General features: G+C 42.8%; 1 protein-coding gene across 3 annotated transcripts in view; it reads left to right on the forward strand.

Moving 5' to 3' along the window:
• Nucleotides 1-14,915, forward strand: part of LOC101467929 (receptor tyrosine-protein kinase erbB-4) — a 377,596-nt gene that overhangs the window by 275,589 nt on the left and 87,092 nt on the right. For all 3 annotated transcript variants that reach the window (XM_023153471.3, XM_004562566.4, XM_014409895.4), the window contains exons 12-15: nt 640-845; nt 4,139-4,271; nt 9,904-9,997; nt 14,152-14,306. In XM_023153471.3, the coding sequence (XP_023009239.1) occupies nt 640-845; nt 4,139-4,271; nt 9,904-9,997; nt 14,152-14,306 (588 nt within the window). The remainder of the gene's footprint in view (nt 1-639; nt 846-4,138; nt 4,272-9,903; nt 9,998-14,151; nt 14,307-14,915) is intronic.

Genomic DNA, 14,915 nt, shown 5'->3' on the forward strand with positions numbered 1-14,915 from the left:
TCACAGAAGCTCTTTGAAGCGCTGTTGTCACACAGCTTTGATTTGCCCTGTTTTGATAACAGGTTCTGTGTTTGCTTGCAAGTGACAGATTCGAGAGAGATAGTGCTGCAGAGTCAAAGGAGGTCCAGTCGTGTTTTGTAAATGCCCATGATGTACATGTAGCTCAGCAGTGCTCGAGTACAAGTCCGAGCTGGAGAAACTTTCTACATCTGCAAAAGTTTCTTTATGTCTGGTATTTCTTTTTTTTTCTAACATTACATTTTTAATAGGAGTTTTTTTTTCTCTAGCTTTACGTGACTTCTTGTTCTTCTTTTGTCTGACTCTTAGCTTAACTCTTAATCCATTTTCCCTTTCTCCCCTCATTACTGTTCCTCTCCATCATATATTTTCATCCCACCCTCTAACCTTGTCTTTTCCTTTCCTTCCCCCCCCCCTCCTAAACCCTCAATTACTCCTTCATCCTACTTTCTCTTCTTCCATCTTGTTAAAATTGCTTTCCAAATCTTCTTGTGTGCTTCCAACTATTTCTTTTAAATTTGTTATTTCTCTCTGATTTCCTTTCTTCTCCCTACTCGTCCCCTCTACCCCTTCTCCCTTTGCCATGACTCATTTCCTTTTCTATTCTCTCTTCTCTTTCAGTGGAAGTGGTATTTCTCTTTTGATCTTGAAGCAGCGTTGGATCTCCTCACTCCAGTTCCAGTCGTTGAGTGAGATCAGCGCCGGGAACGTCTACATCTTCAACAACAGCCGCCTCTGCTTCTATAACACTATCAACTGGACGTCGCTATTTAGGACCCCGAGCCAAAAAGTCCTCGTCCGTAACAACCAAGATCCAAAGGAGTGCAGTGAGTAGATGTGGTGTTAAGACTATTAAAGTTTTTAGCTTTTGCAGACCTCTGCACCTTCTGAGGGAGGAATCAGAGTTTAAGCAATATTGCATCATTACGCAGTGTCTTAGCTGCATAATTAATCCAAAATGGTTCAAATTTTGATGCCAAAGTAGGGTTCTGAATAGTTTTTAAACCTTTCAAGAACTCCTGCTCTCCTGTTTTTTCCTCCACGTAATCGTACTGAGTGTTTCAGGAGGGGTGTGAGCAGCACCACTCAGAAACTGTAGTTTTATTGCATTTTGACTATTGCTAATTTGGGTTTGGCTGGTGTTCAAGTTTGAGAGAGTGTGACAGACAGGCTGTGGCTGCCAGGAAAACTAGGGAAGGTTCCAGGTGAGGTGGACAGAGCGCGTGGCAGGTTGGGAAAAACAGGAGAGAGGTGACGGGAAAATGACATGAAGCTGAGAGTGGCAAAAGAAAATGTGGCAGCAGGAGACAGGGTGGTGGTGGCAAATGAGATAAAGGACCCGAGTCACGTGGAAGCAAAGAGCTACTGAAGAGGCCGAACAACACAAGGGACAAACTTGGCTGGGTCAGTGTTCAGTGTTAGCAATGACCACATCTGGTACACACACATTTCATAACAAAGGGGTCAGTTAAAAGGATGATTGGATGGATAAATTGCTGGAGTAATTTCTGAGCACCGGTTCTATGTGAGGACAAGGCCATGCGAAATTTAAATTGCAATGAAAGCCGATTGGGTAAAAGTGATGTGCTAGCTGGCTAGTTTTTGTTAGCTGCTAGCATCTGCTTTTTGGACTAGTTCATGTGAAAGTTACCTGCAATAAAGTAGACAGGATACGTTTAGAGTATCTTTTAGAAGTTTAAAGTGATTGACTCTCAGTGTGGGTTGGATTTTAACAGTATAAATGGTAAATGGTAAATGGCCTGTATTTATATAGCGCTTTACTAGTCCCTAAGGACCCCAAAGCGCTTTACATATCCAGTCATCCACCCATTCACACACACATTCACACACTAACATTATAACATTAAAAGTTAGTGTAAGTTACTCTTTAATGCTACACAGATGAACTGAGCAGTCTGTCAGAGTGAATGCGTCTCCGTTGTGCAAGTGCAATGCAAATTTCATCCACTATATAGTGCTCTAAGAAATCCTTATGATGCATGAAAAATCAGTGTACAGTAATAAAATCACTACTACTCATCCACATCAAAAGGAGTCAGCTGAGGTGGTTTGGGCATCTGACTAGGATGCCTCCTGGGTGAGGTGTTACATGCCATTCTACGAGGAGGCCCTGAGGTAGACCAAGGACATGCTGGAGAGATTACATCTCTCTCTGTTGACCAGCATAAACCCCACATAAACTGGAGAAGGTGGCTGGGGGGTGAGAGGTTTGGGTTTCAGCCAGTCCCAGACAAAAGGCAGAAGATAGATGTATGGATGAGGGAGTGACTGAAAAAGTGGATGATTTAACCACAGCCACACAATATACTAAAAGAGAGAGAAAAAAACAGCAGCCAGAGGCACAAGAAAAGGGAAAACAGTAGGAATGAGACTAAACGACAGCCATAGCCATGGTACCATTAGCACTCTAATTAACTCTACCCCAGTATTACACACTGACTTGGCCAATTTCATGGGAACTGTCATGCCTTAAAGGTATGTTAAGTATAATGCTTGCAATGGGAAGTGGAGGCGTGATGGAATGAACAACAGGCAAATAAAGGGACATATTGCTCATATGATTCCACAATACCCAGGGTAATGAGCTTATTTATAATATTTGTGAGGATTTGTTAGAGGTGGTTGCCACTAAAGCTTTCTGTGTCTGAGATGGAGATAACTAAGCCGCCATAGTTTTTCACGGTCCTGCCACACTGCGGTTCATATCATTAGCCAGTTAATGAGTACGGTGTGTGTATTAGAGATCGATCGATGGCACCTTACACAGGTCTCTTCATTAGGCTCAACCCACTGTCTACGATTGACTGTTCTCCTGTTGACAAAGGGTTTGGCCCCCACCAGGCGACACTCCCGGGGATATGTGTGTCACTCAGCGATTGAGTGTGATGAGCATTATTGATTGTTGTGGTTCAACAGGAAAGGGTGGGGGGGGGGGGGGGGGGGGGTTACAATTATAGTGGATGTGTTCTTTAATGGCAGAGATGTGGGGAATACCAATGTTTACTCACTCAGGTGGGCAGAAACATACAGCAGTTTGAGCTTCCGATAGCTGTAGAAAAAAATATATAAATGCAGTCCATTTACAAGCACTGACTTATCTCCTAGGCATGAATACAGAATAGATATACACACATTGCTACATTTATACACTTATAATTTGGGACAGGCAGCAATGTTATAGACATCTTAAAGAAAAGACATTCTGCCAATGAAGTCTGTGGGTTCCCCAAGAATCAACACTGACTTTCGACAGTCTTGTGATCCATTTCGCCAACTTTTTTCATCTTGTGCCACCAAGGGGTCAAAGATGAAAATGTGTTAATGTCTGTAACTTTTGCACCATTCTTAATTTTTAGATTGAGAAGACAATTGCATCAATTATTGGAACAAACCGAGTTCAGAGGACTGTACAACCAATTTTATGTTGTTAAAAAAATAACACAAATGATCTTCAGGTATACATATGTCCCTGCTATCAAAATAGGAGGCAGAGTTGCCATACAGGAAGTGACGTGAGCAACACTTCTATCAAGCCAAACATTGGTGATCCTAGGACCCAGTTCTTGCAATTGCATTTCACTTTTCACAGTCTCACTGTTTATTGCAACAATACTAGCAAAAGCCACCAACTACTTAACAATCATTGGGGAATACATGTTTTTCCTTCATGTCCACTGGTTGCTAACCAGTTGCCAACCAGTTTCTAGGTCTGTGCTGCAGGACCCTAATTTGTTTAGTACTGATATGTGTAGAGATGTTTAATAAAACTGTTAAGCACTTTGGTAGAACTTGAGAATTTTAAAGTTATTTTTGTGTACAAGAGGACAAAATATAGTGCCTGTATCTGATCGTACTGTGCCGTATCCCAAGACACAGACATTTCGAGGTGTTACGTAACCACAATATATAACTGATATATAATTGATAGCTGATAGCCAGACCAAGGATCATCAAAGATATAAGCTGGATATTAGCCACATACACACTTAACAGGTGATCGTACCCCAACACTTGTTTAATGTGTTGACACCAAACATCCTCCCTGTTGTCTTTAAAAGAAAATTATACTATTTTGACCATTTGAACATTCTCCTCACAGTCCAACAACGAATGGTGTGTGACCGAATGTGTTCGGACGATGGCTGTTGGGGACCAGGGCCAGACCAGTGCCTCTCTTGCCGATATTTCAAGCGAGGCCGTACCTGCGTTCAGTCCTGCAACCTTTTTGATGGGTGAGTAGTCGATTCATTCAGTAAAAGTCCTTTCCTTCCTCTGACACATTCTGAGCAAATGTTGTACGTGGGTCTGGAAATATCTTTGAGTAGATCTGACTTAAACTGTGAAAGAATAAAAAAAAACCAACACATTTCTGATCATTGTGGTCCCAGGAAGCTGGATTAATTCCTCAGCAAACAGCCATACGTGACAAGCAGCAGAAATAAAATCAATTTAAACTGTTTTAATGCATGAAAATGAAGTCAAAACATCCTCAAGGGCTCTGGAGGAGGAGAGTCTAATTGCTGATTGGCATGAATGTAATGAGATGAACCAATAAGGAATTTTACAGTGCGAACAGTCAGAGGAACATTTGGCTGCATATTACACCCACTGTCCAAACTCAATTTAAGTATACACCATTGTTGAAGCACATTTCATTTCAAATCACCCATTTGGACTGACAGACATGAGTGTTTACTGCACTGAGCAGGAAAATGAAGCAAGCTGTTTCCGAGTGTCCTCACAATCCACTGATCTTTGCTGTGAGTAATTGCATTCAGGTCATCCCTCTATGTTGCCAAGAGGCACATCAAAAAGATCACTGCCAACTCACCTGGGGAGAAACCCTCCTTTGTAGACGTAGTTTCCAGCCTTTTTCTTGCTGTTCTTGAATGAACGGGGAGATGCTGTGAATCGCAACACTTGAAAGCATCCATCTAAAATAAGACTGTACCGGCAGCATCTGCCACAAGATAAATATGACTTTTCTTCCAAGCGGTGTGATGTCAGGCTCGTGTTTTCCTCAGGGGAAGAGGAGAGCGCGTGTGTAAGTGTGTATGAGAGCGAGCAACCCTCGGTCATGTTGACTTGTTGCTGGTCCTTTCCTGCGCCGTTTGTGGGAGGGAAGCTTTGAAGTTGCCGGGGAAAACAGCTCATAGCGAAGGCTTTGAAGAAGACGAGGAAAGGCGCATGGCAGGGAGCGGCTGAACCACACTTGTTTCCAATACTGTAAATACAGTCAGTCACAGTGAGGAAATGCAAGCAATATTCAACAGGCCCACTTTTTGTTTTGAGTCACTGGCCTGACTTGTGGAATCAGAACATCCATAACCCAAAGGCCTGGTGTAAGAAGTGTCTACCTACCAACAAAGAGTGCTGAGTTGGTATTTACTTGCTTTTACAGTGGGGCAAAAAAGTATTTAGTCAGCCACCGATTGTGCAAGTTCCCCCACCTAAAATGATGACAGAGGTCAGTAATTTGCACCAGAGGTACACTTCAACTGTGAGAGACAGAATGTGAAAAAAAAAATCCATGAATCCACATGGTAGGATTTGTAAAGAATTTATTCGTAAATCAGGGTGGAAAATAAGTATTTGGTCAATAACAAAAATACAACTCAATACTTTGTAACATAACCTTTGTTGGCAATAACAGAGGTCAAACGTTTACTATAGGTCTTTACCAGGTTTGCACACACAGTAGCTGGTATTTTGGCCCATTCCTCCATGCAGATCTTCTCGAGAGCAGTGATGTTTTGGGGCTGTCGCCGAGCAACACGGACTTTCAACTCCCGCCACAGATTTTCTATGGGGTTGAGGTCTGGAGACTGGCTAGGCCACTCCAGGACTTTCAAATGCTTCTTACGGAGCCACTCCTTTGTTGCCCGGGCGGTGTGTTTTGGATCATTGTCATGTTGGAAGACCCAGCCTCGTTTCATCTTCAAAGTTCTCACTGATGGAAGGAGGTTTTGGCTCAAAATCTCACGATACATGGCCCCATTCATTCTGTCCTTAACACGGATCAGTCGTCCTGTCCCCTTGGCAGAAAAACAGCCCCATAGCATGATGTTTCCACCCCCATGCTTCACAGTAGGTATGGTGTTCTTGGGATGCAACTCAGTATTCTTCTTCCTCCAAACACGACGAGTTGAGTTTATACCAAAAAGTTCTACTTTGGTTTCATCTGACCACATGACATTCTCCCAATCCTCTGCTGTATCATCCATGTGCTCTCTGGCAAACTTCAGACGGGCCTGGACATGCACTGGCTTCAGCAGCGGAACACGTCTGGCACTGCGGGATTTGATTCCCTGCCGTTGTAGTGTGTTACTGATGGTGACCTTTGTTACTTTGGTCCCAGCTCTCTGCAGGTCATTCACCAGGTCCCCCCGTGTGGTTCTGGGATCTTTGCTCACCGTTCTCATGATCATTTTGACCCCACGGGATGAGATCTTGCGTGGAGCCCCAGATCGAGGGAGATTATCAGTGGTCTTGTATGTCTTCCATTTTCTGATGATTGCTCCCACAGTTGATTTTTTCACACCAAGCTGCTTGCCTATTGTAGATTCACTCTTCCCAGTCTGGTGCAGGTCTACAATACTTTTCCTGGTGTCCTTCGAAAGCTCTTTGGTCTTGGCCGTGGCGGAGTTTGGAGTCTGACTGTTTGAGGCTGTGGACAGGTGTCTTTTATACAGATGATGAGTTCCAACAGGTGCCATTCATACAGGTAACGAGTGGGGGACAGAAAAGCTTCTTACAGAAGACGTTACAGGTCTGTGAGAGCCAGAGATTTTCCTTGTTTGAGGTGACCAAATATTTATTTTCCACCCTAATTTACGAATAAATTCTTTACAAATCCTACCATGTGAATTCATGGATTTTTTTTTCACATTCTGTCTCTCACAGTTGAAGTGTACCTCTGGTTACACTTCTTAAAAGCTGCTAGGTGTAGTCCCTGACTGGTTGGCAAAGATTCCTGGCAGTTTCTGGCTCCTGCTGGGTGAAATTGGTCGAAAACTACCGTACTATCTATTTCAACTACTATCCGCAGGGCAGTACAACTTGATAAAGTGCGAAACAATGTAGACAGTTTGCCTTCCAAGTAAAAGTTGTGGCACTGAGGCACTTTTTTCTGTAAAAGTGAACTTTTTTTAAATTTCTGGCTTGTGTTGCATTTTTCACAGTTTGCAGCTCAGAGAGTAAGTGCACAGTGTTTGTAGATGAGTCCATCCCTTCATTTCAAAATACGACTGCAGCAACATGCGACTGACCAAACTTTTTACCAACCGCTTCGAATACTGGTCAAGGAATCTTCCCCAGTGACTGGAGTTTGCCATGGGGTCACTGTGTTTAATATCATTATTCTTGCTATGTACATTTTCTTTATTCTATGGCATGTGTCTTGAAGATTGTAGAAGTAGATACAAATACACTGTTGAATTGTTGAAGAAAGTCATATCATCTGCATAAAAAAGCCACATCATGGCATATCTAAATTGATTTTTAAAAAAAAGTGGGTACAGCCAATACTGTTCTGTTACGGTATGTGAGTTATATATAGTTTTCACCTTTAAAAAATCATTTTAGTCTTATTTCCACAGTCTGTACACTAATTTAATGACTGGATATGGACAGCAGATTGTCATAGCGCTGCTTATTTTCAGCACTTTTGCTGTATGCAGCATAGATTTGCTTAATATTTCACTTTGTTCTGAAGCTACTGAACTGTATATCTCTCAAGAATTTAGTGTTAGCTCATTAAAAATGTTCTCGGGATGGTGATTTTAAACCTTAAGATTCTTCAGCTCGTTCTTCTCCCTTCAGTTTATACGTCTGTTGAATAAAACAAAGAGAGAGCAAAGGAGTTTGGGGGTGAGCAGGGAGGACTGAAATGCAATCCCACTGGGGTTGGGGGAGGAGGGAGGGAGGGAGGGAGGGAGTGAGTGAGTGAGGGAGGAGCTGAATGGGTTTAATTAAAAAAAATTTAAAAAGTTGCTTTGGTGGGTTGACCGTGCTGTGGCTATTTGGATGTTTGGATTTCTGAACAGCGGCCACAGCCCTGCTTAAATTCCACCAAAACAGGACTAATCCCCCATCAGGTCATCCCCCCAGTGGGGCTTTGGCGCGCACTACCAGCTGTGAAGGAGGCCAATCAGGAAGAACGGCTTTGAAGGAATGGAAATGACCCCAGAGAGCATGACTGCAGAGGTCTTTGTCTCTCACCCATTCTGCTCCATGTATCTTTTCTTCCACCTCAACCAAGAAAAGAGATATCTCTCCACTGCCTGGGCCTTTTTCCCCCCTAAAGGATTCCCCTGCATAGTGCCTCGGAGCGAGGAATCTAATTTATTTTGGAACAAGGGAAAAAAAGCTGGGGGAGAAATGCAAAGAGAGCTATGGGAGTTTCCCACTGAAAACATCATTAATAAAAGGACCATCTGTAGCTTACACACTCTGCTTTTTGGATGTGTCAGACAAACTGCTGTGATCATAAAGAATCAATAGGACCATTTAAAGAAAAACTACCCTGAAATAAAGGCTCAGCAAAGGGAAATCTGGGATTTTATCTTCATTTTTATTGCCTTTTAATGTGATCTGAACACTAGAGTGTCAGGATGTTTAGTTTCTCTTTTTTTTGTTGCTTTTAAAACTACCGAGTCTAAAAGGTTTTCATCTAATATTACCCACATGAAAATGCATAAAAACCCACATACCCGCAGGAGATCCAAAATTCTCAGTGCCACATCTTATAAAAACAGCTCACAAGGAGGAATCTGTGGACTCTTTATTCCACCCCAATAGCATCACATGCAAATATGAACAAAAATCATGCACGTGCACGCGCGCACACATACAGTCCCTTTCATTATCCCGCTGCTGTGAGAAAGAGGTTTGTTTGTAACTGGGCGAATCCTCCTCTGAGAGCGTCTGTCCTCTGCATTGGCTGATCGATCCCTCTGATGTGAAAAGTGGTTTTGATCGGCAGCAGTTGTTATTGACAGCAGCCTGCCTCCGCCCGCCCGAGACGCCGCACTTCAAAAGTGAAGATAATGCGCTTATTCGGACACAAACAAGACAGGAATTTTTAGATTGAGAGTATGCGAGTGCACACACACAGACACACACACACACACAATCACGCACAGAAACACACCAATATACACATATAAGGATTCAACAGTAAGGCCTGGGGCTATGTGGAGCTCTTGCCAGGGTAATTGCAGTGTATAAACCCAATATCGAGCTCTATTGTTTACTTTCTTTCCCCTCAGAAGCGAAAAAACAAAACCAACATAAAGTACACATTAACCGGCTGACTGAAGCGTTTTAGACGTTGCAGGAACCGCAGTGATTCTTTGATAACGGGATGAAAAGAAAATGTGTTTGGCTTTTTTTTCTTTTTCTTTTATCACACACTCCCTCTGTCTCTTCACTCTGGTCCTATCAAAAGCAAACTCCCTCTCTAAATGCCCTCTCCGTGGCCTTTCATACCATCTTTCCCGTTCCTCCTTCCCTCCCACCATCTCTTCTCCTGCTTCCTCCACCTTCCACACATCCCCTCATGTTTGCCTATGATTTAAAAAGACGTTCATTATTCATGGACTTTCTCTGTAAGCATATTGACCATACTAAGCCGTTAACCTGGTCAAATAGTTTTAGGTAGCTCGCTGCCCTGCATGCCCCTTCAGCAGAGGGCACTGCATCTTGGAGATGACCCAGATAAACCGGTTGTTGTATCACACTTGATTTTGTTGAAAAAGGCCTCAATGTACAGCTCGTACTTGCGGCATGCTCTTAATCAATATTTCACTGTGCTCTCAAATCTATAATACATGCATTCCTATTTTCATTTTTCTTATTTATCAGGGAAGAGCGTGAATTTGCCAATGGATCCGTGTGCCTGGCGTGCGATAGCCAATGTGAGAAGATGGATGGAAACACTGTGACATGTCTCGGTCCGGTAAGACCCTCAGTCTCAACTTCCTTTTTACTTAAGAATACATTTTATAAATACAGGAAATAAGCTGTTTAGATTAAAACCACTCCTCATTTTTCTGTGCAAGATAGGGGACTATCTTCTACGTGCCAAAGTGGATTTCCAACTTATTTTGCTTTGTTTTGCACACAGGATTTCCGAAGATATAAGTACTGTTTGCAAAGGTGAATGGTAGGTTAATGGGAGGGATGATAAAGTACTGTAGCTACTTTTGGAGGCATGCTTTTGGCAAGCACCCATGCACACAGTCAAAAAAAAAGCAAAATGAGATTAGATTCTGACCTTCCGGTAAAGTCACTTTTAGAATGATCGCAATACGACTCTCCAAAATGTTTCCTTGCTGAAATGTCAGTGGAGAACATGCACATCTGCATGCATGTGCACAGAAATTGTACGCAGCAACACCAAATGCAAACAAATCTGCTCATGCAAGGCTGCAGCTGCATCATTATCATGCTAGGGTATACGCCAGTGCTCGTATCAAACCTGCAGGGACGCCCAGAAAAGGTTGCCAAACGTCTCAGGAGTTGCAGGATGATTAAAGGGATTGGAAAGCAGAAGAATCCACATATGCCAAAAATAATCTCCACAACATAACTGCGGTAGTTTTTGCTAAAATTCCTGTGAATTACTATATATTTTCTGTACTTTGTACTTGTAAAAAGCATAAAAAGAAAATATAGTAAGCTGACAAATCAGTCTAGATGTTGTAACTGAATACAGATCTCAGGACATGATCAGAATTATTGTCAACTAAAGTCTAGAGACTGGTCAACGACCCTCTGTCAGCGATGTGTATTCCTTGACCGTTTGCTAAGCGGTTCCTTGAGGTTGCTGGCTGTTGACAGGTGAAATCCTTCACAATGAGGATGCTGTACCAAAACCCTCCTTGTGATTTGTTTGGTTACCAGCAGATTGTTTGCAGACAAGTTACTATTCTTCATATAAAACTACAGGTGATTGCAGCAATCACCAACGAATTCCCGAGGTGTGGTGAAAGTTCGAACCAGAAACAAAGAACATTTCCCTTGAGTGGAAAATGCGTGCCTTACTACAGCAATTTTTATTTTGAAGGTGAGACAGCTCACCTTCAAAATAAATATTTTTAAATATACATATGGATGACACCAGGGGCCAGAAAAAATACTGAAAGTGCAAGACATGAATTCAATTTCAGCGTGATTCAATTCAGTTTTATAGATCTAGCACCAAATCATAACAGCAGTTGTCTTCAACTGCTTTATGTTAAAAGGTAAAGACCCTACAATAGTACAGAGAAAACACCAACAATTAAACAATCCCCTTTGAGCAAGTCCTAGGCAACAGTGGGAAGGAAAAACTCCCTTTAAAGAGGAACAAGTTTCCAGTAGAACCAGGCTCAGAGAGGGACAGCTTTCTAACACGATTTGTTGGGGTGAGGGGAGGAAGACAGGACAAAGACACTGTGGAAGAGAGCCAGAGATGAAATGAGATAAACATGACTGAGTGAAGAGGAAACACTCAGTGCATCATGGCAAGCGCCCAGCAGCCTAGGCATATTCTACTGTAACTAAGAGAGGATTCAGAGTCACCTGATTCAACTATAAGCGTTATGAAAAAGAAAAAGTAGAGAGGGTGTCTGTCTCCCGAATCCAAACTGGGAGCTGGTCCCACATCCTATTACAGCACTGCACTCTGTTCCAGTTAGCTCAGTAGGACGACCCATTCTCTCACAGATGTTTATAAAGGCAGACTGTATGGTTAGGTACTTGTTTTTATACGCCTCTGTCAAATGGATTGAAAACACCTGAATTCAAAGATATGGCCATTTGTGCATATTGTGTATGTGACTTATTCTGCGTTATCAAGACGTGCGAATTTGAAACCAGGTACATCCACGTGGTTATGAGAATATCCTTGGAAACTTTTTCTGAGCTATTTCAAAACCCCTGGACTAAATTACTTGTGCTCACATACAGTATAGAGTGATTACATCCAATAATATCCATTACAATACTGTTATTTAATTAAATTACCTGCTTGTTGTTTTTTTTCTTTACTATGATGAATTCTGAATCCTGGTGGCATAAATACTGTAGTGGGACAAATGTGGGTACGATCTATAACTCTACAGGAAGCTGATTTTACAGCGCAATGTTTCATTACGAAAAAGTTGCATCTAATGTGCAGCATGACTTGTTTCACGGATTCTAGTGACTGTGTGACTAACCTTTTATGACTGTCTGAGGGAGAGAATAACAGATGAAGAGAGAGAGAGCAGCTCCTCAAGGATGCGCAAAGGCTGGTGACGTTGGGATGCTGGTCACAGCTGAGCAGTGAATAACACCAGAGTCAATCATCCACGGGTGCTCAGTCACACGCAGACGCACATGCGCAGTGTCCACGGACATACTTAAATGCATTCGGACATCTGTATGCATCTGCCCTGCTCACACACAGACACGCAACTACGCAAAGTGAGCATAATGTTTATTGATGGTGTGTGTCTAAATGTGTCAAGTGGTGAGAAGCTGTCCATCAGGTCGCCGTGGCTGTCGTTAGCAGCAGAGCGTGGAGCTGAAAAGCCCAGCCGCCAGAATGCAACTTGTTCTTCACAACACACACATACACACACCTCTGTGCAATTTTAAGCTTACACTTTTGTCAGCACTTCGTGCACACGCAAATAGACATTCACACAAAGTGTACAGTCAGTTTTCCGCTCCCATTCTAACTTATTCATGCTCCTGCTGCAGCTGAGCTCGTGTTCACTTACCTCTTGTCGTCTCCTCCATCACTTTCAGTGTGCACTTTTTTTTGGCACAACCTGACTCCCTAACCATTTTCCCAGTTTTATCAGGGATACAGTGGAATAAATTCCAGGCACTTTAGCTCAACATGGATTATACTGCCAAAAGTGTTCACTCTCCCATCCAAATCTTTTAATTCAGGTGTTCCAATCACTTTCATGGCCACAGGTGTATAAAATCAAACATCCAGACATGCAGACTGCTACTACAAAAATGTGTGAAGGAATGCATCACTCTCAGTAGCTCAGTGAATTCCAGTGTGGTAATGTGACAGGATGCAACCTGTGCAACAAGTCCAGACGTGAAATTTCCACACTACTAAATATTCAATCGTCAACTGTTAGTGGGATTAGAACAAAGTAGAAGCTACACTAAATCACACTGGGGTCTGTGGATGCTGAGGCACATATTGCACAGACGTCACCAACTCCAAACTCCACGTGGCCTTCAGATTAGCTCAAGAACGGTGCGTAGAGAGCTTAATGGCGCAGGTTTCCATGGCAGCATGGCTGCATCTAAGCCTTAGATCACCAAGGGTCGGATGCAGTGGTGTAAAGCACCCCACCACTGGACTCTAGAGTAGTGAAGATATGTTTCCTCGAGTGACGAATCTTAGTTCTCTGTCTGGAAATCAAATGGAAGAGTCTGGGTTTGATGGTCGCCAGGGGAACAGTACTGGTCTGACTGCATTGTGCCAATTGTAAAGTTTGGTGGAGGGGGGATTACCTTAGATCCAGTGAAAGAAACTCTTAATGCATCAGCATACCAAGACATCTGTGGGAACAGTTTGGGGGTGGTACCTTCCTCTTCCAACATGACCAGTGCACAAAGCAAGGACAAATGAATTTGGATGAATTAAAGCAGAGCCTATGAGACAGGCCTTTGTGTCTGACCTCATAAATTTTCTTCTGAAAGAACGGTCAAAACTTCTCATAAACACTCTTAAACCTGTGGTAAGCGTTCCTAGAAGAGCTGAAGCTGTTATTGCTGCAAATTGTGGGCCAACATCACATGGATAAAGAATGGGAGGTCACTCAAGTTCATGTGTGTGTTAAGGCACACGAGCAAATACTTTTTGCAATACAATGTATAAATCATTGCTTGGGATTCATGTGGGATTATCGCTGTATGAATTTCCATGAACTTTTTCTTAACTTTATTTTTCTCCACTGGTTTCTTTTAGCTCTTCACCCATTATTTTGTTCTTGTTTTATGTTATCTCCTCTTACTGCCACCTTTACCTCCTTCTTCTTTATTCACCCCTTGTCTACCACCCTCTTTGTAACCCATCTTCTCATCTCGCTCCTCCTTGTTGTGCTCTCCTCACAGGGCCCAGACCAGTGTGTAAAATGCCTCCACTTCAAAGACGGCCCTAACTGCGTAGAGAAGTGCCCCGATGGGCTGCAGGGAGCCAACAGTTTCATCTTCAAATACGCCAAGGCCAACAACGAGTGTCATCCCTGCCATGCCAATTGCACCCAGGGGTAAGAGAGGGATGATACATAAAGATGTGTCTATGTATAAAAGTTAATCCGTTTCTTTCAAGTGTCCACTCGCCTTCATAGTTACCCTGAGCAGCTTCTGGCTTTGGTGCTTTTATGCTGTTAAAAGCATCATGGAGTCATACTGCATTGCACTCAGGAGGTATAACAGACAAGGACCACCTCTCTCCCAAGGAGAGGGGACTGAAAGAGGGAGAGAGCATGATTTAATCTTGCAGGTGCTACATTCTTTGACCTGTTGCTAGATTTGGGGATGCCCTCCAGTCAGGGGTGGAATGTATTGACCCTTAAGGTACAGTGCAGATGAACTGAATGAATGAATGAAGGGACAGACAGTAGTAGGGGAGATATGAAGTCAGCAGGCAGAGTGATGTGGGAAAACGATAAAGAAGACATAGAGGAAAAATGGCTGGCTCTAGGTAAAGAAGCAGGTGGAAGAGTGAACAAGAGCTGCATGCACCAAAGATCCAAAAAGGACCAGATTTAGCTCATTAAGGAGTGAGCAAGATAGCATTTGCCATCTTCTGCTTACATTTGAATAAAAATTGGGGAAACTGTCTGTGCTTGCTGTAAAAAGCACATTTAGAACTC

This window comes from Maylandia zebra, linkage group LG23, assembly GCF_041146795.1.
Source record: "Maylandia zebra isolate NMK-2024a linkage group LG23, Mzebra_GT3a, whole genome shotgun sequence".
Taxonomy (NCBI): Eukaryota; Metazoa; Chordata; class Actinopteri; order Cichliformes; family Cichlidae; genus Maylandia; species Maylandia zebra.